Source organism: Eptatretus burgeri, chromosome 16, assembly GCF_056783735.1.
Source record: "Eptatretus burgeri isolate ZD-2024b chromosome 16, Ebu_testis_v1, whole genome shotgun sequence".
NCBI classification, from domain to species: Eukaryota; Metazoa; Chordata; class Myxini; order Myxiniformes; family Myxinidae; genus Eptatretus; species Eptatretus burgeri.
This window is the reverse complement of record NC_140976.1, coordinates 5,751,145-5,777,325: the sequence shown is the minus strand read 5'-3', so window position 1 is coordinate 5,777,325 and position 26,181 is coordinate 5,751,145. Positions and strand designations below refer to the sequence as shown.

The window sequence follows — 26,181 nt, the reverse complement described above, 5'->3', positions numbered from 1 at the left end:
GATATTTCAAAAATGTAATGGGCCCGATATGTTCTCGTGGATCAGGCATTACGTGGTGGAGGTATGCGCTCTACAGAGTGCCTTTCCAGTTTATAATGGAATCACAGGTCATGTGACGATGCTCTTTATGATTACAATGCAAAACAGCAGTGGTTTTGTTCGAAGATTCTGGATTCTAACCATGAGACGGACAATGTGAAGTCTTGTGGTTTTGAGGATGAGAGAATCGTTATCACATCATTGTCAGTATGGATGTTTCTTGGTCTACCTGTTTACATATGTTTCAGTGAAAGAGTGAAAATAAGTAATTAACGAGCATATCCAGCATTACAGGCTGTGATCTGAGCATCTGTCAAGGTTGTCAAAATAAATTTCAATGCAAATCATATCTTTAAACTAACAAATATATTGTTGTGGTGTTGGGATTCGGACCAGTCTCCTGATCCCAATCCTGACTAACCAATGCTGCGGGGAACACGTCCGCCAAATGACCGGGACGCATTAAGGACCTTCTCCCTCCCTTTACTATCTCAATCGCTCCCTATCCCTTTCTATCCCGAGCCTTACTCCGTCTCGTTGGGTCATAATCAAGATGTGAACCCAAGCGGTGGTTTAGTAAGCATGGGGGTGCATTTAGTAATGGGGTGTTTAGTGCAAAAAAACAAACAAACAAATATCCTCTTAAGAGGATTTAAAAGCCAACCTGGCTATGCTCAGTCAGCGATCGTAATAGCCCGAATCACTCAAAGTGAGATGGTGAGTTTAAAATGTGTACTTAAAACAAGGAGTAGGAGAGAACCGGAAGGCAATTGTAGATTCATGCTATCCAGGTTTAGTTACAATAAATACAATTCACGCACCAGGGTTTCGTATGGACGGAAGATCTTACGTATTCCATCTAAAGACATCAAACACCACAGCAGAAAGAAGAGAGATATTGACAAGACAAGGAATACCCAATGGTGGCCCGTGCGGGCGATGCAAGTCCAACAATGTGCCTAGCGTGCTCGAGGAGTCCAGGGACCGTGGGGTTGCAACATGGGCGGAAGAGAAGTGGGTGGCATGATGGCATAGGAGGTGCTGGCTCTCTCTTGCCATCTGGGAAGCTGTGCATTCACCTCCCTCCTCTGATCTCCGGAGCAGACAGCACAACTCCAGACATGGCTCCCAGGCTGAGCCTCGGACCTCTCATTCTCCGTACTGTCCGCCGGCCCTTTTAATGTCTTGGTTAACACCCCACCCTGTGACGTCGCCCAGGCCTGCCCGCTCCGCACACATTAGCTGCTCAGATGTCACTCAAGCTCAAGCCCCACCCCAAAACTTCTCGGTCTCTCCTGATTGATGAAGGCTTGCCTAAAGTGGGCTTAACTTCCGCTTCGCTGGGCAAGCAAGGTCGCTTTATTTTAATTTACATAAAAACAGATTTAAAGAGGATAAAACATGAAAAAGGGATTTAAGGAGAAGTGGATTTCGACAAAACTTTGGAAGGGGAGACGACATGCTTTCTATACGAGAATCGACACGCATTGTCATTACAGTTTTACCTCAATGTTGTGTGAAAACATGAACTTATGGAAATAACTATTCTAATCTATACATTCTTAGCCCCGAGAAGTCACATCCACAACAGTGTTTAAAAGATGTTCCCAATTGTCTTCATTCAAACATTAAATCCATGGCATTTGATGTCTGCGCCACGAGGCTAAAACCAGTCTTGGATCAGTCTTGACAAAATCAGTCTTGGACTGAAATGAGAGACTTACGGACGAGCAGGATCGTAGATGTCGATCCCTCCTTGTAATTAGGGTAACGTATCGTACATGTATAAGTTCGATTTTCATGAAATCCCACATCCTTGAGGAGCAGAGTAAAATAATCCCCGTTTGGAATCCCGGAGATATTCATCGTCCCATCCAGGACTTGTTCTTCTCCATTTTGAAAAAGGTATAATGGGTTCTTGTTCGAGTCTTTGTAGAACTCGATGGAAAGGAGAGAATCATCGATCGAAGGTGAACCTTCCTGAGTGTTGAGAGATAATGTGAAAATGAACTCCAAATCTTCACCAGGTGTTGCCTCAACAGTCTTTGGACCCTTCACCATCACGCGACCTGTAATGGACAAACAATGAAAGTTTCACAAAATGGAGTAAAACATCTTACACATCAAATGTTGTTTTGTATTTACCAAAACTCAAAATGAACAAACGGTTTTGTTGAACAAGAGAAAATTGAACAAAATTAGAATGAAGATGATTTGAAGAGTTTATAAAATGCGAATAAAAAATAAAAATATAATTTTATTCATGGTTTTCTTGTTGGTTTTGTGAAAAGCTGTATTTTCCCCAAAGTACCAAACGTGTACACAACCCAGAAGGTTGTTTCGTTTCATATTTTATTAACACACACGAGCAAATACAAGCCGTCGCTTCGCCGGCAGGACTATTAAAGGGGTGGGGGTGGGGAGAAAAAGAGGGGTGGGGGGAGCGAGAAAAAGAGGGGGTGGCGGGAGGGAGAAAAAGAGGGAGGTGGAGGAGAAAAAGAGGGAGGTGGGGGAGGAAGAGAAGAGAGGAAGATGGGGGAGAAAGGGGGGTAGTGGGGAGAAGGGGGTGTTCTGGATATGTGTTTGATAGGGGGACTTGAGGGAAAGGCTACAACCACCGTCCAGACATGTCTGGAAATGTACCACCATCGAGACATTACCAGTAGATCGGAAGAGGAGGGTTAATAAAAACTGTGAAAAAATAAAAAATTCGTTTGTCCAATTCACACATTCTTTGATGGCCCTTCATCTCCTCGACGTCCGGAGAGTTGTACTCTCAAGTCCCGAATAAGCGTGCATGCACACTTATTTTTTTCGAGGTGAAAATCCCCCCTTCACGGCTTCTATTCGGGTCTACACGCTTATTAAAAAATCGTTCTTGCCACCATCAGGTCATATTTACACCAGCGAGCGTGTAGGGTGACAATGTTGTCCCATCGAGAGATGTGTCGCCTTGACCCCCGAAATTCCTTCATCTGCCAACAATCTTCACCATGGGTCTGGGTACTGTACCGCGTCAATGCGGGTCCCGCCGGTTGATTCATTCGGCTGCCTGAGTGTAACGGTGGATCCAGTGCATGCAATGAAAGTCAATTTCCTGAATAATGCATTCGATGGGTCAGACGATTACATTGTCTCTGACAAACTGTTCAGCATTGTTAGAGAAGAGATGTTGAAGTTTCGGAAGGATTTGCTGACATCTACCCCCCCCCCCATCGGACATCAAAGATCTGACATCAACCATCACCCTATCGAAGGGAGCCACCAGGAAGAGGAAAGGGGAAAGTGAGGCACCACGAGATGAGGGTGTGGAACTGATGGATTGCGAGGGAGAGGATTTGGCTCAAGAAGAATTGACGCAAGAGGTGAAGTCCCCAGATTCAGATGAGAACGAAAGTAAGACAGACATTGTATCAATTCAAGAAGACCTCCCGTCTACCTCCACTATCTCACACGAAGCTACAGATGATGAAACAAAAGCAGACTGTGCATTCCTTGATGACATCCAAGCTGTGATCGACAAACATTCATCTTCCACATCCGAACTCTTCACTCCACAGTTCAGCAGATTCAAAGCAATCAACGCAAACGCCCGAAGGAGTGTGAAGAAGCGCAAACAGATTGCCAAAGAAAAAGCGTAGACGACAGTACGCATCTTGGCATTGTAATGTATGTATTTGAACAATAAAATCATGTTCTATATTTAGTGGGGCAACTTAGCATAACAATTGTGCATTTTGTGAGGAAAGCACCAAATTAGGCACACTCATAGCCTAACATATGATGAACAGATTTGGATATTGGGCCATCTCAAATTCAGCCGCTGATGGCTGTGGCAGCCATTTTCCACTACCATCAAAAATTTTGAGATGGCCCAATATCCAAATCTGTTCATAATATGATTGGCCACTAGTGTGCCAAATTTGGTGCTTTCCTCACAAAATGCACAATTGTTATGCTATATTTAGCTAAGTTGCCCCACTAATTTGTCACATTTCTGGTTTTTCCACCCTGCCCTCTTATTCGGAGCTGTACGCTTATAAGACTTTTTTGGGATTTTCCACCCAACACACCAATTCTGCCCTCCACTCTAAAATTTGGAAAATGTTCCACCCTACACGCTTATGCAGACCCCCACGCTTATTCGGGACTTGAGAGTATCGTGGAGGAGGATAGTGTGAGAGGAGGGAAGGGAAGGCAGCACGAGGGGAGGGGGGAGGAGGAAAAGCAGCGCGAGGAGAGGGGGGAAGAAAGTGCGAGGGGAAGGGGGGGAGGCAGCGCGAGGGGAAGGGGGAGGCAGCGCGAGGGGAAGGGGGAGGCAGCGCGAGGGGAAGGGGGAGGCAGCGCGAGCGGAAGGGGGGGCAGCGCGAGGGGAAGGGGGAGGCAGCGCGAGGGGAAGGGGGAGGCAGCGCGAGGGGAAGGGGGGAGGCAGCACGAGGGGAAGGCAGTGCGAGGGGAAGGGGGAGGCAGCATGAGGAGAAGGGGGAAAGGGAGCATGAGGAGAAGGGGGAAAGGCAGCGCGAGGGGAAGGGGGAGGCAGCGCGAGGGGAAGGGGGAGGCAGCACGAGGGGAAGGCAGTGCGAGGGGAAGGGGGAGGCAGCATGAGGAGAAGGGGGAAAGGGAGCATGAGGAGAAGGGGTAAAGGCAGCGCGAGGGGAAGGGGGAAGGCAGCACGAGGGGAGAGCTGAAGGCAGCGCGAGGGGAGAGGTGAAGACAGAGTGAGGGGAGAGGTGAAGGCAGCGCGAAGGGGGGGGGTTGAAGTCGCACGGGGGGAAGGCAGCGTGAGGGAAAGGGGAGGTAATGGGAAGGCAGTCTGAGGGGAGGGAATGGGGGAGGCAGCATGATGAGGGGATGGAGGTAGCATGACAGGAAGCTGAAGGAACATGATGGGGGGGAAGCGGAGGCAGCATGACAGAGGGCCGGAGGCAGCACGACCGGGAGGCGGAGGCGGAACGACCGGGAGGCGGAGGCGGCACGACCGGGAGGCGGAGGCGGCACGACGGGGGGGGGGGCGGAGGCGGCACGACGGGGGGGTGGTGGAGGCAGCATGACGAGGTGAATTAATGAACCCAAACACCCAATTTTCTCTCATGTACTTCCTCGGAGTTCCTTGGTGTGCATGCAAAGTTTCAGGCTGCGAGGTGTCATGATTTTGGAGTTATGGAGGACACACACACACACACACACACACACACACACACACACACACACACACACACACACACACACACACACACACACACACACACACTTAAGGAGTATGGCTGACTAATCACAGGTTACTAATCTAATCGCTAACTAATCACAGGTTCACTTCATTCTGATTAACACTTCGTATATGAACTAATCACAGATTCATTTCATCCTCATTAACACCTCGTATTTTAACGAAAGATTCCCTTCGCGTCCTCAACAACACCTGGTATTTCAACTGAAGGTTTACTTCATCCTAACTAGAGGGGGAGCATGCGGGAGAGTGCAAAACCTCCACCGCCAATACTGCTGGGTCACTCAAGTGAACCTTATATGTTATTCATTAAATATGTCAACAGTGCTGACAGAGTTATAGTTCTTTTCTCCAACATTTTTTTTTTTTGGGTGGGGGGGGGTTGGAAATCACTTAAAACATGTAAAAATGCAAAAAATGCAAAAAATGAAAAAATCGAAATTTTGTTGAAAACAAAGTTGCAAATTTTTTTTTTCTCTAGCAATTTTTTTGGGGGAGGTTAGAAATCACTTAAAACATGTAGAAATGCAAAAAAATAAATTCATTCTCTATTTTGGGGGGGTGTAACAATTTTTTTTGGGGGGGTTGGAAATCACTTAAAACATGTAGAAATGCAAAAACAAAAATTTCTCTATTTTTGGGGGGGGGTAAAAAAAAATTTATGGGGGGGGGTTTGAGATCACTGAAAACATGTAGAAATGCAAAAAAAAAAAAATTTTCTCTCACAATTTTTTTTTGGGGGGGGGCACCAAGTCCAAAATTTAATGGCATGATCCTTGGACCATACCTAACCCCCCCCCCCCCACCAAGTTTCGTCGAAATCCGTCGTGGAGTTTTTTCCGTAATACTGTTCACAAACAAACAAACAAACAAACAAACAGAAAGGGGTGAAAACAGTAACCTCCATCCATCTTCGAAGATGGCGGAGGTTAATTACCACCTCATATTTGAACCAGAGGTTTACTTCATCCTGATTAACACTTCGTATTTGAACCAATCACAAGTTCACTTCATCCTCATTAACACCTTGTATTTGAACCAAAGGTTCACTTCACGTCCTCATTAACACCTCGTATTTGAAAGTGATGAGTTGAGATGAGATAATGAATCCTTTACCCTCACCATATCCCTCTCCAACACACATTACAGGTACACGGTAAACACAGACACTTACCCTTGTACAAGGCTGTAACTGCAGAACCTGTGATATAGTAAGGGTAGTTCACCTTGCAGGTATAATTCCCATAATCATCAAGTTTCACAGATTTGAATGTTAATGAAAATGTTCCATGATGTTCTTCGGACACGGACATGCTCAAACCGTCCATGTAATGTTCTCCTATCTTGGAAAAACGAGCAATTGAGTGTTTGTTGGAGTCGTACCACTCTATAGAAAATAATGGGAAATCGATTGCAATTGGAACTTCATGTGAACCAGGAGAGAAGTCACAGGTGAAGGTAGATTCTTGACCAGGTGAAGCCACAATGAACTCGGGGCAGTGAACAAACAATTTACCTGAAAAACACAAACAATAGGATTTGATTAAAATTAACTCTCAGGTAAAAGATGTCACAGGTAATCATGGAATTCCTCCTGATAATATCACTCAAGTAATCCCACTAAAAGGATAAGAAGAAACTTAAATAATTATTCAATTAAAGTGATCACATTCAATTGACTATGACAATGAGCTCATAATGATGTGACATTTTCCTTTCAGTTCAGAAACCATTTTTGTTTTTGTCATTCTGTACACTTACCTGTTTTATTTTATTTCAAAATTAACTGCAGAGACACCTGAATGTGCACTCGATCGTTTTTGTAAACCAAGTTTAGATTCACAGAAGTGTGTGGACACAGAACGGATGAGGACGCAACAGGGCAAAAGGAACAGAAAAAAAAGAGGGGGGGTGGAGGATTGAGAGGGGACACAAACAGCAGGGTTGAAGGACAAAATAAACAGATGGACAACAAGGGATGTGGGGAAGAATGAGGGGTTGGAGATAATGCAGGGGGTTTAATGGGGGTATAAAAGATCATTGTGCCAGATTGGAAACTATCTGAGATGGTTGTGAACAGTTGTCTTGAAGGCCTGGAGGGTAGAATGACATTGAAGAGAAGAAAATGTGGAAGTTCATCCCACAGTTGGGGTTGGGGAGGGGTTAGAGGAACGAATGAGGAGGTGAGCAGTATCCTGAAATGGCCCCCATATCCAGATTCTTTTAAAGAAAGAATGCTCCAGGCAGCGAACCAACACAGAGGTTCAAATCACTTTTCACTTTATTTTAAAACACTCCAAGTGCAACGGTAAAAACCATGCTTTTCCACACAAAACCACACCGTTTCACCAGATAGGGAAGAGCAAAACACCCGAGCCCTTCCCAGCATGCCTGGTGTTGGCTTAATGGTTAGGGTGGTGGTCCCGAGTTGAAATCCCAATCGGCTGTTGAATTAATACCAGGTGGGGTTAACTCGGCCTGTCATCCTTCCGAGGTTGGCAAAATGAGTGCCAGCATGCTGGTATCCTGTGTCGGAGTGGCGACCCGTCCAGGATTGTACCCAATAGCCAAGGGGACTGCTTAGGCAGCACCAACGCTCTGCACAGAGTATGATCCCAATCTCCTCCTCCTCCTTCCCAGCAGAGATGACAAAACATTGGTGGAGAATAAATATGCATGAGGCAAGACATGGGTGGAACATAAATATGTATATAGATATATATTACATTCAAACTTGGTTACATCACAAGCATTGATCATGGATTTAAGTCGTTTCACCAGAAGGGGGTTGATGGTTGACCGTGTGCCCTGCAGAAACCGAGAGGGGGAACAAAGCATGAAAAGACAAGATGATGCAAGATGAGAAAGGAGGTGCTGGAAGACAGAGAGGCAACTGACATGATAGCAAAGCGATATGCCCATAGGCAGCTTCATCGCAGAAGATTCCAATGATCTTGAAGGCCTTGGTTCCAGAGCGTCAAGCTGAGCAAGATGTGAGGCAGGGAAGCCAGCCCAGAGGGGAGAGCAGTAATCCATCAAGCTGCGGATGATGGCCTTGAAGGTGGATACGAGTTCAGGTGTGCCAAGGAAGGACTTTGTATGATGGAGGACGCCCAGTCAGCGGCTGGCTTTGGAGGCCAACATTGAGATGTGGTTTGTCCAAGAAAGATCACGGCTGATAGTGAGACCCAGGATTTGAATGACCGAACCTCCTCCAGTGGATTGTTGATAAAGTAGATGGGTGGGTTTGCCAAACGGTCCTTTTCGGAGAGAGATAGTGAGATATGTCAGGATTGAAAGGCATATTTCAAATGTCACATGGATGTCACAGCAGAAGGTGGAGTCATCAGCAAATCAAATAGATAAAGGGGAATTTCCAGTCAGATCGATCATTTATAAGGATTAGAAATAGGACTTGGCCTCGACTGAGATTGGGCCAAAAACAATAAATGGCATGATATTTAAAAAATGTATTGGGCCCGATATGTTCTCGTGGATGAGGAATTGCATGGCGGAGGTATGCGCTCTACCGAGTGCCCTTCTCGTTGAAGTAGAGATGTCACCATCTCATCCATTCATAAAAGGTTAAACCTCGCTAGTTTCTGGATAATTGCCCTGTCTAGGAGATGGTCATTTAAAACCCAGCTGGCACACAAATTATCTTCAGGGATGCACCACAGTTGGTTGAACATCTCCCTATAATAAGAGGAAAATATGGATTTCACAACACAAACAGGAGGCTCTGATCCATACATCACGACACTCAATGCGTGAGTTTTTCATAAACTTAAATAATTGGGATCATAATTCCTATAAATTGTACAAAAACTCCACACCAATTAAACATAGGGCTTGGAGGGATAGACATGTAATTGAGGATAACACAGCAATATCATCTTGACACTCAACAATTAAATAACTTTCTTTTTTACCAAATATCCCAAAAATATTACAATAAAATGGGGAACATAAATAAATCAGAGTGAGAAAAGAGGGAATCAAAACTTACAGTACAAATCGATGGTGACCCTTCGAGTTTCTCCACTGTATGTAACAATACATGTTATCATATCCACTTGAGTCACATTGTTTAGATTCAACGTCGCGTCTCCATTTCTCAGATTTTGTTCATTCATCATTACTCGTCCCTTGTACAAAGAACTTGGTTCAATCTTCCCATTTTTATAAGTGAGGATTGTGCGACTATTGATCCATTCTAACTCCAACTTGCTCAGATCAATTGGTCCAGAATCCTCATTCATGGTGAAGGTGCAGGGAAGAGATACATTTTCACCATACACAAATCCCACTTCAGATGGAGCCACAACCTTCAATCCACCTGAAACAAGGATTGGGGGGGGGAGGAGAGAGAGACAGAGAGAGGGACAGAGAGAGGGACAGAGAGAGGGACAGAGAGAGGGACAGAGACAGTGAAACAGAGAGACAGAGACACAGAGAGACAGAGAGTTGATTAACCAACAAGATCAGCTGATATGTAACATTTACAACAAAAAAGAACTTCCTTTACAAACAAAACAAGAGAAAGAGCAATCAGAGATGGCGTTCCCTCACCAGGACTTGTTTTGTGTGGTGTATTTTGTGTGGGCTTTGTGTACTGGTGTGTTACATAATTAATAAGAGACAATTAGAAATGCCACTTTTTCACTGCTCGCAGAGATAACCGTGTACCAAGACGTCCTGCTTTGATGGTGCACCTGACCCTGCCCCCACGACAATTTTTATATATTATCCAATTGAATTTAAAATGAGATTAAAATTAATTCAATGTAAATCAAATGGAAGACCAAATAGGTACAGTCCGACATTGACTCAGTTTGATCAATGTATAAGTGAGTTGAGCTGAGAGATGTTCCAACTCCAAGCTTCGGACAGAGATGGACAAGATTGCCGGCATCCTCAGTGAGAATGGATATCCTGAGTATATCATCAGGAGGTTTATGCACAAATTCCTCACTGTTACAGATGAACAGAAGATGGGTCCTGAAAAGTGCCCGATCTACATCAAAATTCCTTGGAAAGGGAAAATGTCGCAAAGATATGAGGAACAAATCATAAGATGTGTCTCAAGCACGTATCCGGCCGTTCGTCCAAGAGTGATTTTCATCTCTCGACGTCTGATTCCTGCAGCTAAGAAGGATGTTCTGCCTGCCTCAAAACTTAGCAATATTATTTATGAGTTCAAGTGTCGATGTGATGCTCGGTGTGTCGGCAGAACTACTCAGACTCTGACTGACAGAATCAAACAGCATGTCCCTTTGTCCATCAGGAAAAACACAATTGGTACACGAATACATCCGGTACGTGCTTGTGGGAAGGTCCCAGCATCAATCCCAACATCGTGTGCATCTGCTATTGGACAGCATTTGATTGAGAATGCAAATTTGCTGAAAATTATGTGGATGCATTCAAGATATTGAGTAGAGGATGAAGTTTCATGCATATCCGAATACAAGAAGTGATATTTATGTATTCCATGGACCCCATGTTATGTCGGCAAAAAGAGTTTGTCCACTTGCTTTGCTTATTTGTGCAAAGAAGAAGAAGAACACCAACTCATCTCATGATCACAGATCGTGATGAAGAAGATTCTACAACAGCCTTAGTGGCTCCGCCTCAGACTCTGCAACCTCCAATTGGAGAGCTGAACACTGAACAGGCTCCTCCCACCTCGACATTGGGAGGTGATGATGATGAGTGGAGAACGTCCAATCAGAATTGACTTTGTTGATCGGTGTCTATTAGACTGTTCTTCTTCATTACTCACTCACTTTGTGTGAATTCCACCTGAAGAGAGCACAACGAAAAGCTTTGTGGTTTTCTTTTTATGAAATATATATTCTCTTCAAATTTCAAGTCAATCGGATGAAAATTGAGTATTTTAGAAATACCACCCTAGTTGTTGACCTTTGGTCCATGTTGACCTCAAAAATAATTGGCTGCTTGAATTCAGTGACGTGAAATATAAATCCTCTTCAAATCCAAGTGAATCGGATGAAATTTAAAGATTTTAGAAATCACACCGAAGTTGTTGATGACCTTTTGACCTCAAAAGCAACAGGATTCTTCCTTATGACAAACTCTACCATGTGGTGACGTTTCGTGAAGATCGGTTTAAAATTGTGACCTGCAGGCGACAAACAGACAGAAAGAGAAACAGACAAACAGACAGACAGAATTACAAAATCGACTAACAAACAAACTAACAAATTGAAGATTGCAAATCTTCGATTTTGCAAGTAACAAACAAACAGACAGAAAGGGGATGAAAACATCACCTCCTTCACCTTCGGTGGTGGAGGTAGTCAAGACGACATTTTGTTTTGGAAAGGAAAATAATTATTAGGATCAAATCAAACATTTTACCATCACAGATGAGGATAATAATAATTGCATTGACATTGATGACGATTCAGAACTTCAGGACTCACCAGCATCGATTAAAAACAAACCAAACAAGTGCATCACGAGAACATCTTGAATAAACAATCTCTTCATCAGCTTGGACATCTTCATTGTCTTCAGTTTATGGTTTCTCAATCTCTCACAAAGACCTCATATGAGATCTGGAAATGTTCTCAATAAGAAGAGATCTGAAAAATATTAAACATCACGAGTTAGTTAATCACAAGTCGACAAAACAACACAAGGTGGGAGATCAGAAACACAAATGAGTTGCGGTACTTGTTGATTGTAGGTTTAACTAGTTATCCTCCATTGGAATGGATCATCTCAGAATTGAACGTTACACATTTAAAGTGGATGGAAAACCAAGTTGAGAAATGTTGACAATTATAAATCAGTTTAATATCGCAGGATTCAATTTGCAAGCGAGTGAGGGAATTTAAACAATTAGTTTATATACTCGGATGGGATGGCATTGAGAGGTGGCATAGAGCGAAATGGAGACAGTTGGTCCGCTGTGGCGACCCCTAACGGGAGCAAGCCGAAAGAGGAAGAAGAAGAAGGGATGGCATTGAGAGGATGGGAGGACAAAAACAACAACAAAAAAACCCAACAATCTTGTGATGAACAAAATAATTGGAGAGAACAACCACAACAACCCCATAACAGTATGGCTTGATCTGTTGCCCAACAGAATTGTCATGGCATCCAGCATGGAGAACGCTTTGACAACATTTACCTGCTACTCGGCTGAACCGAATAAATGGAGTTGTGGGTAAATGTAGATGATGTGAAGGGGATTGTAAGAGCTTGGTAATGATTCATATGTATAGAGTTTGATGATGGTGATGCACAAAGTGCTGAGCCCAAGATAGGAAATAGGACAAAAGGAAAGACATTATCGTTTTATTGTTGTGGGCCGGGGGTCGGTGGCGAGGAGCGACCGCGAGACGGAGCAGAAAGGCCGTCTCCCAAGAAACACCCGGAATAGAAGGTCGTCACCCCGGAGAACTCCGAAGTCAACGGGTTCCTTCGCGGACCGTGGGCGCCAATATTTTGATGGCGTGGGGTAGGGTTAATTGCCCAATTTCAATAAACCTAAGTACCCACGTCATCTAACTTCCGTGGAAAACCACACCCTCGACGGACCTCGGGCGGAACGGGCCGTTTACCGAGCCCGATTCGGGTGTAAACCGAGCGGGGATTACTAAGATCCGTCGGTCCAAATGAACAATTTAGTTAGCTCTCATACGATCCTCGACAAGGTATACAAAAAAAAAATTACAGCAACAAGGCCTCCCTAATTCCCAATATGCACAGTGCTAAAAACCAATGAAAGAAATGACAGCAACGAGCAGGTACATTTAACAAGAGGATTTATTTATGAACAATAATCGGGGAAGGGAGCACACAAAGAGCAGAGTTAAAACCGAATATGCAGTCAATGTACAAGGGCGACATACTTAAGCAATGTCTACTTATCGGACTGCCGCCACGCACACGCACGCACACACGCGCGCGCGCGCGCACACACACACACACACACACACACACACACACACACACACACACACACACACACACACACACACACACACACACACACACACACACACACACACACACACACACACACACACACACACACACACACACACACACACACACTGGGGCCGGTTGCCCTTTATTGTGCCCTACATCTTGGGAGGGAGGACGAGCTGAGGGAAGAGCCTGGTCTTGCACCTGCCCGCCTCGTGCGGTAACGTCGATCTTGTTTGGTGGCAGAACTCGAACACGCGCCGATATAACAGGGACCAAGGATTCAGCCACGGACGCCAGCCAGCTCGAATAATGACGAGGCGAAGATTCACTGTGACGAGACCAGAGCCAGCGACAAGATGAGACCAGCCACGAGCCGACCGCGCCGTCCCATGTCTCTCTTCCCCAACCGGGGTCGGGGGGGGGGGGGAGGTTGAACGTGTCGACGTCACCACATCCCTCATTCGCTGGGGAAAATCGGCCGTCTCTCCGTGATTGCTCAGGGGGCGTGTCGGGGTGTCTCGATCCCCCGCCCCCCGAAGAGACTCTGCTTCTCTTGGAGCTCGCTCTGCGCCCATTGGCTGAAAGGCAGCAAACGCGTTCGCACCCTTCTGATTGGCCTAAGCGTGGAGTCAGAACTTCGGTGACCAAGGGAACTCCGCCCTCATGCGTGTTCAGCACGCCATCGTGTGGGGAATGGTCCATAGTGTTGTTGTTATTTTTGTGGATATAAATTCTTGAGCGAAGAAAATAACTCGCAGCGCACACACACTTAATCACCCATTAAACATTGGGACGGGATCTAACTATCCACATATACTTATCGAGATAACTGAACGACGGGGACTCTGTGTGCAGTGGAGTTCCAAATCCGTAACATTATTTCTTCAAATAAATATATACAAATTGGGGTGGTTGGGATTACGCATTTGTAAAGAAGGTGGTGCTTCCAACGAAAAGTAAAAAACTAGATCGACTCTGCTAATTTGAGCAAAAAAAGCGATTGCGCCTGAAGGAAGCCGACTGCAAAGGCGGCGAAGCGTTGCCCAAGACCGGGTGTGCTCTCACTTTTTTACTTTACATTGGAAGCATCTTCTTCTTCTTTAAAAACATTATATATATATATATATATATATATATATATATATATATATATATATATATATATACATATATATACACATACATATATATATATATATATATATATATATATATATATATATATATCTGTAAAGTGGAGCAAATGTATGTTTGTATGCATGTATGTCTGCATGCATGTGTAAATGACAAGACAGACAGTATTCGGGGCCCTCGGGCAAAAGGGGTCTCTGGGCCCCCGAGATAAAATTTTGAATGACAGTGCGAGATAAAGTTTTAAAAAACAAACATTTGTGCACAAATATGCAGAATAATCATGAGCCCGTGAATTTAACGCTGCTCCCCCGACAGTTCTGGGCTGATTACATCCAGACTTGCATCCAGATTACATCCAGATTTCCAACCCCCCCCCAAAAAAAATTGTTACGCCCCCCCCCAATTTTTTTTTTTGCATTTCCACATGATTTAAGTGATTTCCAACCCCCCCAAAAAGAATTGTTAGAGACAAAAAATATTTTTGCAACTTTTTTTTCAAGAAAATTTCGAATTTTTTTTTGCATTTCTACATGTTATAAGTGATTTCCAACAAAAAACATGCCAAAATTATAATTGCGGCTGATTTTGGAACTTCAGGTGAATATGCCCACGTAAACCGTCGGGTTGTCGGCGACTAAACCGTCTCCCCCACCAGGTTTTCTGGTGAGGAGGGTGTTTGGATATGGACACCCAGCAGGATTAAAAACAAAACCTGTCAAAGGGCGGAGGAGCTCCTTGTGAGCCAACGGCCATCCATATCTAGTGCCCAACTGTGTCTGCGGACGTCCTCCTGCAGTTGGGTCACTTCTTATTAGGAGGTTGGTGGCAGGATTTGCACTCCGGCCACCGTAAAACCCTTCATTCCGCAAAACGCAAAAACGCAAAAAAATCTGAAAACCCACTCCGTGGGAGTACCTCCTGTGCAGCTTCCCTTCGCAGGGCAGCTCACCGGATGACGGGATTGGGGCAAAGCCTTCGGGACCCCCAATCTTTGATAGGAGGGAAACCACGGGGTAACATCCCTGGGTCTGATTGCGGGAGAGTGTGTCGGAGTGGTGCTGAGGTGTCGTCCACCAGACGGCGGTCTCCTTGGGTTAACCTGAGGCGGTCCCTTCGGGTGGGTGCATGGAATGTCCTATCCCTAAGAGAGGATGATCACCTGTCTCTGTTATCATCTGAGCTCAAGCGTTTGGACATCGGGATTGCAGCTCTCTCTGAGGTTCGGAGACCGGATTGCGGCGAGATAATGGTGGGTGGTTACACCTACTATTGGTCTGGTCGCTCTGATGGTTACCATACCCAAGGAGTTGCTGTAGCTGTGTCCAAAAAGCTGACCCCAATGATAATTGAGGTAACACCGGTCAACGAGCGTATTATGAGATTAAGGATTCGTCACTCCTTAGGTGTCATTTCCCTGGTCTCTGTTTATGCTCCGACTGAGGCGAGTGATCTCACCGTGAAGGATGCATTCTACGCCACACTCGAGTCTGTGGTTGATCAGTGCCCCAGACGAGATACACTTCTAGTCTTGGGGGATTTCAATGCATCGACTGGAACTGATAGGGACGGTTATGAGGTGTGTGTTGGTCCCCATGGGTCAGGAACTATGAACCAGAATAGCACTAAGTTCCTTGACTTTGCAAGAAGTCATGGACTTAGGGTGGCTGGTTCATGGTTTCAGCGCCCACAAGCTCATCGCTGGACTTGGTATTCCAACGCTGGCAGTGTGGCAAAGGAGATTGACCATGTCCTCATTGACGGTCGTTGGAGGATGATCCAGAACTGCAGGGTCTACCGGAGTGCTCAGTTCCTCAATACTGACCACAGGCTTGTTGTAGCAACTCTAAAGCTGCACCTTAAATCCTGGAGAATGGTACCATCCCAGCCGAGGCTGGATGTTGCCAAGCTCAGGGATGAGAGGGTAGCTGAGGAGTTTGCGAACAGGCTGAGTGGACACTTGGGGGGTCTGGGTGTTTTGGGGGGTCCTGAAGAGTTGTGGAGCGCCTTCAAGACCACCGTCCTTGATGTTGCCGGTGGATGCCTTGGAGCTCACTGCAGGGCAAATAAGAATTTTGTCTCTCAAGGGACACTGGATACCATTGACCAGAGTCGCAGGGCCAGGCTGAATGGCAGAGCTGAGCTGTTCAGGGAGCTGAGGCGTAAAACTGTACGTGCACTGAGGGTGGACAAGGAGGCCTATGTGCGAGGAATCTGTGAGGGGGTAGAGCATCACCTGTGGACAGGTGATTCTCGTCCCGCTTACAGGGGAATTCGCGCATTACGTTCATCCAAGCCCATCCCTCGGAGCACTACAGTTCGAGCAGAGAGTGGTAGGCTCTTGACAAAGGAGTCTGAAGTGAAGGCCCGCTGGGCCGGTTACTTTGAGCGGTTGTACCAGGCTGATCCCCCAACTGTCGAGTTGGACGTCAAGGGTGTTACAATCCCTGTTGCTGACCCTCGAATCAACTGTGGTCCACCTACGCTTGTGGAAACACGGGCTGCGGTAAACCAGTTGAAACGGGGCAAAGCTCCAGGGATCTGTGGCATCCATGCCGAACTTTTCAAGGCTGGTGGAAATGCTGCACTCGTGTCGTTGCATGCAGTTTTGTGCTCTGCCTGGAACACAGGCATCATCCCAACTGACTGGAAGAGGGGCCTTGTTGTCCCTCTCTGGAAAGGGAAGGGTGATCGCCAAGACTGCAACAACTACCGAGGGGTGACGCTGCTCTCAGTGCCGGGCAAGGTCTTTGCTCGGATAATTCTCGATAGGGTTCGCCACCATCTGCTTGAGCACCAGCGTCCAGAGCAGTCAGGCTTTACACCAAAGAGGTCAACGATTGACCGTATCCTTGCACTTCGTGTCCTCACCGAACGCAGACGAGAGTTTCGGCAGGGGCTGCTTGCAGCCTATGTTGATCTCTGTAAAGCGTTCGATTCAGTGAATCGGGATGTCCTCTGGAGGATTCTTGGTCTTCGTGGGGTGCCACCAAAACTGATCAATCTGATGTCTGAACTCTACTCTGGTACTGAGAGTGCTGTGAAGTGTGGTGGTACCATCTCTGACTTATTTCCAGTTGTTACTGGAGTTCGTCAGGGATGTGTACTTGCCCCCACACTTTTCAGCACTTGTATGGACTGGATTCTAGGGAGGATGTCGGAGAGATCAAGTTACGGTGCGTCATTTGGGAATGTCAAGATCTCGGACCTTGACTTTGCAGTCATCTTTGCGGAGACTTTAGACATCCTCTTGGGGGCCCTCGAGGTGCTGAATGAGGAGTCGGAGCCGTTGGGATTACGGGTTTCTTGGGTCAAAACTAAGATGCAGGCTTTCGGTGACATCTTGGATGCTGCTGTCCTGTCTGTGTCTGTTTGTGGTGAGGATGTTGAGGTCGTGGAGAGATTCACTTACCTTGGCAGTGATATTCATGTCTCTGCTGGCTGCGAGTCAGAGGTCAATAGACGTCTGGGTCGGGCCTGGGGAGTCATGGATTCACTGGATCATGGGGTGTGGCGCTGCCGGTACCTGTGCGGGAGGACGAAAGTCCGAGTCTTCAGGTCCTTGGTACTTCCAGTCTTGCTCTATGGGTGCGAGACTTGGACTCTGACCAAGGATCTGAGACGGAGACTTAATTCCTTTGGTACCAGGTCGCTTCGGAGAATCCTTGGCTATCGCTGGTCGGATTTTGTGTCCAACGAGCGGTTGCTGAGAGAGACTCGGATGAGATTTGTTACCTGCATAGTCCGTGAGCGTCAGTTGAGGCTGTATGGACATGTGGCTCGTTTTCCTGACTCTGATCCTGCTCACCAGATTCTCTCAGCGAGGGAGTCTCATGAGTGGAGGAGGCCAGTGGGTCGACCACGTGCCTCATGGTTGCAACAGGTTGACCATCATCTCAAGGAGATGGGGATGGGCCTGGCATCTGCCTGAGGGATGGCCAGACGGAGGCCCCTGGAGTACCGGCGGAAAGTGGACGCAGCGACGTGCTGTTCTGGCACATGCTCCCATACCTGACCTGACCTGACCCACGTAAAATCAATTTCTGTCTCAAGGAATTGAGTTATGACGAATGAATTGAGTATGTAAAAGTTAAAAGTAAAAGGGAAAGTTGCAAACTATAACTCTGTGAGCACTGTTGACGTCAAATTGAATATCAGGTTCACTTGAGTGACCGAGCAGAATTGGCGGCGGAGGTTTTGCACTCCACCGAGTGCTCCCCCTCAAGTTAACCTCCGCCATTGAAGATCGAAGGTTACTGTTTTCACCCCTTTCTGTTTGTTTGTTTGTTTGTGAACAGTATTACGGAAAAAACTCGACGGATTTCGACGAAACTTGGTGGGGGGATTAGGTATGGTCCATGAATCATGCCATTTGATTTTGGACTTGGTCCAAAATCCAATATGGCCTCTATGGCGGCAATTTTGAAAAAAATATTTTAATTTTCTTTTTTTGCATTTCTACACGTTTTAAGTGATTTCCAACCACCCCCCCCCCCAAAAAAAAATTGTTAGAGAAAAAAACAAACAAATTTTTCACCTTTTTTTCAAAAAAATTTCAATTTTTTTTTTTTTTTTGCCATTTCTACATGCGTGTCGACCTAGTTTAGTTTATTCAATCGTGGTTCAGTAGAGTCTGATCCGTTTTGACCTACAATGAATAAGATATCAGGTTCACTTAAGTGATCCAGCAGTATTGGCGGCGGAGGTTTTGCACTCTACCGAGTGCTCCCCCTCTAGTTTCTTCATGTCATTTACCTGAAGCTTTTGCCGAGAAAAACAAATGGTCATTTCAGCCTTATCTACTATAAATGAGGTGTGTGTGTGTGTGTGTGTGTGTGTGTGTGTGTGTGTGTGTGTGTGTGTGTGTGTGTGTGTGTGTGTGTGTGTGTGTGTGTGTGTGTGTGTGTGTGTGTTGTTGAGTTCTACTGGAGCGTTCTGAGCGTGGTTTGTGATTCACCAAAATGATCGTTATGATCTCCCGAGTTGATTAGGCTAATTAACTACAAAGAACCTGGAATAATTCCCACATTTTAACCCCACACCATGTTGAGGTATATAGACCAGCTTAACAGGTCCTTCCATGGCATGACATTCTAATTATAAATAAAAACAAAAACAAGGATAACATTGGAACAAAGCACATCATTTTAAAGCCTTTTTTTCCCTGAGCAGGGGTCAGCTTTTTGCGGGCTCCAATCATGGTACCTTTTTTGTGCCAATGTTTTTATGGACGGATGCCCTTCCTGACACCAACCCTTTAGTCATCTTTGTCATGCAGGGATAATTACCAGTATACCGGTGCTCATTTCGCTGACCTCGGAAGGATGACAGGCTGAGTTATGACAGGCTGAGTCAACACCCCTGATGTAAAATCAGCGGCCAGTGGGGCTCGAACTCAGGACCCAGAGGATCCCAAGCCACCACCTTAATCACAAAGCCAACACCAGGCTGTGTGAAACAAAGCATATATTCATTAATAATAAAAAATATTTACAACCATAATAATACTCGTGTAATTTGGCAATAATAACGAACATATAAATCAAACCTACCCCACCCCACCCTGGCCCAAGCACATATGGGTTTGGTGAAAGGGAAGTTAACTCATGCTCAAGCAGTACAATAGGCAGGGATGCTACAAGGTCACAAAAAATGAAAATTTGGTCCAATTGATCAATGGGCCCACAGGTGATTTTTATTTCTTTATATACCATGTTGAGGCTCGTTTGAGAGTGAACACACAGAACATATAACAAGGCAGGAGACAAGATGGGTGGGAGAGGGAAGCACAAAATAGTCGGGAACAGAGACATTGGGGGATCTGTGGAAGGGGGAGGGATGGGGTGGGGGACACGGGGTAATCAAGATGGTACAACAGGGACTTTCAGGAAGGAAAACGGAATTTGAAGGAGGTGGGTTTGGGGTGGATTAACAGGGGTAGAAAAGATAAAGATTTTGGATGGGGGAAGACATGAGATGGTGGTGAGGAGCTAGTTTGAAGACCTGGTGGGAGGAGTGGGATTGAAGTGAGTGTGTGAGCATGTTCCAGCGGTTGGGGGAGAAAAAAAGAGGAATGAAAGAGTGAAGGTGAGCAGTGATTCTTGATTGTGGCAGTTCCACCAGAAGGGGTTTTTGGTGGACCTTGAATGCCCTGTGTAATTATAAGGGAGACAGAGCATAGAAAGAGCGGGGGGATTGGGAGGGGGTGGAGCAAGGCCGGAGAGGAGACGGCAGAAGATAGAAAGAACACCGACCCGTCTGCGGTGAGAGTGAGATATCAAAAGACTCGGCTTCATCGTGGGAGATGTCAATGATACGAAAAGCCTTGGTTTCCACAGCGTGAAGTCAAGCTATGTGTGAGGCTGGAGCACCACCCCAAATGGGAGAGCAGGATTCCATCAGGCTGTGGATGAAAGCTTTGGAAGTGGTCAGAAGCTCAGATGTGCCAATGAAGGACTTAGTACGATGTAGGATGTCCAGTCGGTGACTGGCTTTGGAGGCCAGTTTGGAGATATGCTTTCCCAGGAAAGATCATGGCAGACCGTGAGACCGAAAAGATTTAATGAAAGGACTTCTTCGAGGGGATTGTTGAGAAAGTGGATTGGGGGGTGCGAGGAGAGGGGGGGGGGGTCCAGATGGTCCGTTCAGAGAGACGTGGTGAGAGTGTGAGATTTATCAGGATGGAAAGACAGATTCCAAAAGTTTGACCAACTCGTGATTTTAATAATATAATTAGTCTCATAATTCACGACCCTTTTTCTCTTTCAACAGACTGCTCTCATTTCGACCTTTCTTTCATTCCTTCTCTGAAAAGTCCAACTGTTAATGTTATGACGTTTCTTCTCCTCATTCTTTTGTCTGCGATTTGTCCTCACCATATTTCCATAGGGTGCTCAAGGTCCGCCAACAAACCCCCTTCTTGTAAAATTAGTAATAGGTGTGTGGACCATAAATAATACAGTATAATAGGTGTGTGGACCATAAATAGTACAGTATAATAGGTGTGTGGACCATAAATAGTACAGTATAATAGGTGTGTGGACCATAAATAGTACAGTATAATAGGTGTGTGGACCATAAATAGTACAGTATAATAGGTGTGTGGACCATAAATAGTACAGTATAATAGGTGTGTGGACCATAAATAGTACAGTATAATAGGTGTGTGGACCATAAATAGTACAGTATAATAGGTGTGTGGACCATAAATAGTACAGTATAATAGGTGTGTGGACCATAAATAATACAGTATAATAGGTGTGTGGACCATAAATAATACAGTATAATAGGTGTGTGGACCATAAATAATACAGTATAATCGGTGTGTTGACCATAAATAGTACAGTATAATAGGTGTGTGGACCATAAATAGGTGTGTGGACCATAAATAGTACAGTATAATCGGTGTGTGGACCATAAATAGTACAGTATAATAGGTGTGTGGACCATAAATAGGTGTGTGGACCATAAATAGTACAGTATAATAGGTGTGTGGACCATAAATAGTACAGTATAATAGGTGTGTGGACCATAAATAGTACAGTATAATAGGTGTGTGAACCATAAATAATACAGTACAATAGGTGTGTGGACCATAAATAGTACAGTATAATAGGTGTGTGGACCATAAATAGTACAGTATAATAGGTGTGTGGACCATAAATAGTACAGTATAATAGGTGTGTGGACCATAAATAGTACAGTATAATAGGTGTGTGGACCATAAATAGTACAGTATAATAGGTGTGTGGACCATAAATAGTACAGTATAATAGGTGTGTGGACCATAAATAGTACAGTATAATAGGTGTGTGGACCATAAATATTACAGTATAATAGGTGTGTGGACCATAAATAATACAGTATAATAGGTGTGTGGACCATAAATAGTACAGTATAATAGGTGTGTGGACCATAAATAGTACAGTATAATAGGTGTGTGGACCATAAATAGTACAGTATAATAGGTGTGTGGATTGAAAAGGTGAATCTTTGTCGGATTGCTTTGTGCGATGTGAATAAACATGTTTGTTGAATGTGAAAGTATCGAATAAGAGGAGGGAAGTCGATTTGTGTCCAATGGGATCATGAAAAGGACATTTTGTATGAAACAGACTTCGTTTTATTGTCCCCGTGGTCCGTGGACTTTCACAAAATGTCGCCCGACGAGCGGTTTTCCAGTCCAAAGGGCGCGGCTCCTTCACACGACATTGTGAGTCAAAGTTTGTTTCCAGATTTCAATTTGTTTTCTCCGTTCGGTTAAAAATTGAATCTTCATCATAAACGAACGAGGGAGAAGGAAAAGGAGAGACGTGGAGAGTTTTTAACTTCCTGACTGTTTGCGGCCGTTTCTCTCGAATATCTGAACATCCCTTCTCGGGCCTTATTATCAAACTTCACCAATAAATGTTAATTTTTATGAGAGGGGGGGGGGGGGTTAAAACACGCACCGTGCGGGTCCTGATGCTCTCACACCGACGATCTACAACGAGTAATGAATTAACATACTCATTATGGATGCTGAAGGAATGAGGAAACACCTGTGGTGTAACGGGCCTGCGTAGACAGGGCAAGACGTGGGGGGTGGGGGAGCCTGTACGTCGTGTGGCTTGGAGCGAATCGAGTACGTAATAAAGGGAGGAGTTACGGGCAACGTCCGCTCACGCTCTCGCTCTTGCAATAAAGCAGGGTTGAACTGTTCCCCCGCTCGTGTCTGCCTTGGAGCACCTCGACCACGACACCACAACACCCTGGAATAATATCGACCCCCGGACCTTGAACCCGGATGTATATTTACCCTCGACGTTAATCTCTCCCTTGATACCGAACAAATCACGGAGTGGATATGTCGTATTTTTCCGATGATAAAGTGGGTTATTTCAGCGATTTTAAAATTAATCTTTATTATTTACCGAGACATCGACCCTGAAGTGGATCACACATTTTACCTCACGGAACGATTCCAATCAAACGGACAAAACGTTCCGATTTTACTCGAGTCCGCCGAGTCGACGCGTCCCCGGTGCTCAGTACTGACAGAAACCGATCTACAAACCGATCCGGGTTCACGTTACACCAACGGTCCAAACACCCGAAGTTCACCGGAAATTGGACGATGTTTGTGTGAAATACCCGAGTGTGTATCGGGCCGAGAAAATGTTCCATTTTGATGATGGGTTTTGATGACATCCAATGATGGGTCATTGTGGACGAGTGTACGGAATGCTGTTGGTGGGGGATCTCATCGAGGGGGGTTGTGTGGTTGATGTGTGTTTTTAACCCAACCACGTGCCCCCCTACCCTGAGGGAAAAAATACAAACCACATTTTACATTTTCGTATTTTGATAAATTATTGTGGTGTTGGTATGGCACAGGCATGATGGGCCGAATGGCCTTCACCTGTAACGTGATTCCCATTTTCCTCCGATCGACTCAGTTTGAAGAGGAATATCAATTCCTACTTCCCAGGAATTTGAGGTTTCTCCATAATTCACATGACGATCATAATTGAGGAATCCTTCGGATTTCGGCAATTATGTTGGTCGGTTGTGTGTGTCATTCTGTGTGTCTGTCTGTTTACCCTGGAGCAGCCACACCGTTTCAGCGATCATGACCAAAGTGGGTACAGACGTCGGCCATGGTCCAACTTAGACACTTGTCGTTTTTGGTGAATCTAGGTCAAAGGTCAAGGTCAAGGTCACCGAAATTCTTATTTTCGCAATAACGTCCGCTAAAATGATCGTATCGACTTCAAACCAAATCCAAAATGTGCATCTTCCAATTCTGCATCCAACCATATGTCTCATTGGGGTGTCACACCAACACCCTTCTTCGCGGTGGGGGGGGGGGGTCGAATGTCAGGAGGGTCGGGTGAAAAATTTCAAATTGCGATAAAAACGCCATTTCGATCCCGATTGACTTACAATTTGGCAGATGGTATCTTGGTATGAGTGTCCTATTATATGCCAAAAATGATGAAATTTAGTTCAGCCACTTCCGGTTACCATGGCAACAAAGTTCCCTAATGATAAACAAATGCAAATTTTCAGATTTTAAAAAAAGTTTGACAGTGTCCACAATTGTGCATATTTGTTCACCAATATTTGCACCCATGTAGGCAATGGCACTGGCTACTAATGTGTTAAGTTTGGTTGACCTTCAATCAAGGTCTAGGTCAAGGTCGACTACAAACAATGAATCGTTTTTTTTTGTCATAACGTTCTCAAAAATGGTCGTATTGACTTCAAACTGCTTAAAATATTCACAATTCATATCTCTAATTATAATTTTACAAATGTGCATGCTAAAAAATGCAATTTTTTTATGTATGCAAAAATAAATGCAAAAAAATGCAAAATAAAAAAACACCAGTCATTGTGAATATAGTCATGGGGCAACTTAGCATTACAATTGTGCATTTTGTGAGGAAATAAAAAATGCAAAAAAAATGCAAAATTTGCAAATTTGCATGCCATAGTTTGGAAGTTCACCCCAAGTCGAAGTTGAGGGGGGTCACGTAAAAGTTGTTCACTTTAAAACGGCCTTAACTAAAAAAAGTGACAGATAGTGACTACATTATCATTATCAACATATAGGAACTTGCATATGACCTTTTATTTGACACCAAATTTGTTGACTTTGCGTGACCTTGTAAGGTCAACCCCGAGGTCGCCGGTTTTTACAATGATGAGAAAGTGGCCATAACTTCTATTTGAAGTCACAAGGTCAAGGCAAATCTGGTGACCTTGAAAGATCAAACTCCAGGTTTTTGTTTTTTTAGAGATCATGGAGATATGACAAAGTTATTCCGGCAATTGCTTGCTCAACGAGCAATTTCATTTGTTTGTTTGTCTGGGCGATATCTCAGCCATAATTTGAGCTCGGAAGCTGATATTTGGGGAGAAAAAGTGAAGACGTGCTTTCTGGCAAAAACGGCATTTTTTATTCGTCAATTAAGATCCACTTATTCTTTATTTATTTTCCCTCATCTGAGCAATAACTCAGTGTTGTGTAGAAGCAAAGACAGCCCACACAATAGTCCGGATGTCAAACACCATTTTTCAAGATGACCTTGCATTGGGGTCCGCACAAAGTTTTTCTGCATTTTTGTGATCACCAGACCATCTGAATGAATATTCCCATTGATGCCACTCTGGCACACTTGAGCATTTTTGTAGAAATCCATTTATACGCAAATTAGCGGTGGCCATTGTCAAAATTACTATTTTTCTTAATAGTTCCAGAAGTAAGCAACCAAATAGCCTGGTTGAGGTGTTTACACCCATATTTTTAGGGTCACTGGTCATGATAAACCCACTTAAAATTTGATAACATTTAAATTTAGCTCATTAATATGCAAATTAGCAGTTGCCATTATTGAAATGTAGATAAATAGATATATAGATAGAAAAAAACACTTCAGTCTTTGTGAATATAGTAGTGGGGCAACTTAGCATAACAATTGTGCATTTTGTGAGGAAAGCACCAAATTTGGCACACTAGTAGCCTATCATATTATGAACAGATTTGGATATTGGCCATCTCAATATTTTGATGGCAGTGGAAAATGGCTGCCACAGCCATCAGCGGCTGAATTTGAGATGGCCCCATATCCAAATCTGTTCATACTATGTTAGGCTACGAGTGTGCCAAATTTGGTGCTTTCCTCACAAAATGCACAATTGTTATGCTATATTTTGCTAAGTTGCCCCACTATAGATCACTTTATTATTCATAGAGATTCAACAATGACAGTATGCAATGAAAGCCGCTAACAACATGAACATAAGAAGACATTCCTGTGTAAATCAAATGTTCA

The 26,181-nt window shown here is 44.6% G+C and overlaps 1 protein-coding gene across 6 annotated transcripts in view; it reads right to left on the bottom strand.

Annotated features, from left to right (window-relative positions):
* Positions 1-22,960, bottom strand: part of LOC147010388 (uncharacterized) — a 36,481-nt gene extending 13,521 nt beyond the window's left edge. For 3 of the 6 annotated variants that reach the window (XM_085860376.1, XM_085860378.1, XM_085860372.1), the window contains exons 1-6: positions 22,813-22,960; positions 19,651-19,810; positions 11,716-11,877; positions 9,276-9,605; positions 6,441-6,782; positions 1,764-2,108 (exon numbers count right to left, since the gene is read on the bottom strand). In XM_085860376.1, coding sequence (XP_085716502.1) covers positions 1,764-2,108; positions 6,441-6,782; positions 9,276-9,605; positions 11,716-11,800 — 1,102 coding nt within the window. In that variant the 5' untranslated portion in view covers positions 11,801-11,877; positions 19,651-19,810; positions 22,813-22,960. The remainder of the gene's footprint in view (positions 1-1,763; positions 2,109-6,440; positions 6,783-9,275; positions 9,606-11,715; positions 11,878-19,650; positions 19,811-22,812) is intronic. The other 3 variants (XM_085860373.1, XM_085860374.1, XM_085860375.1) reach the window with 3 other exon arrangements.
* Between the last annotated feature and the right edge of the window lie 3,221 nt (positions 22,961-26,181).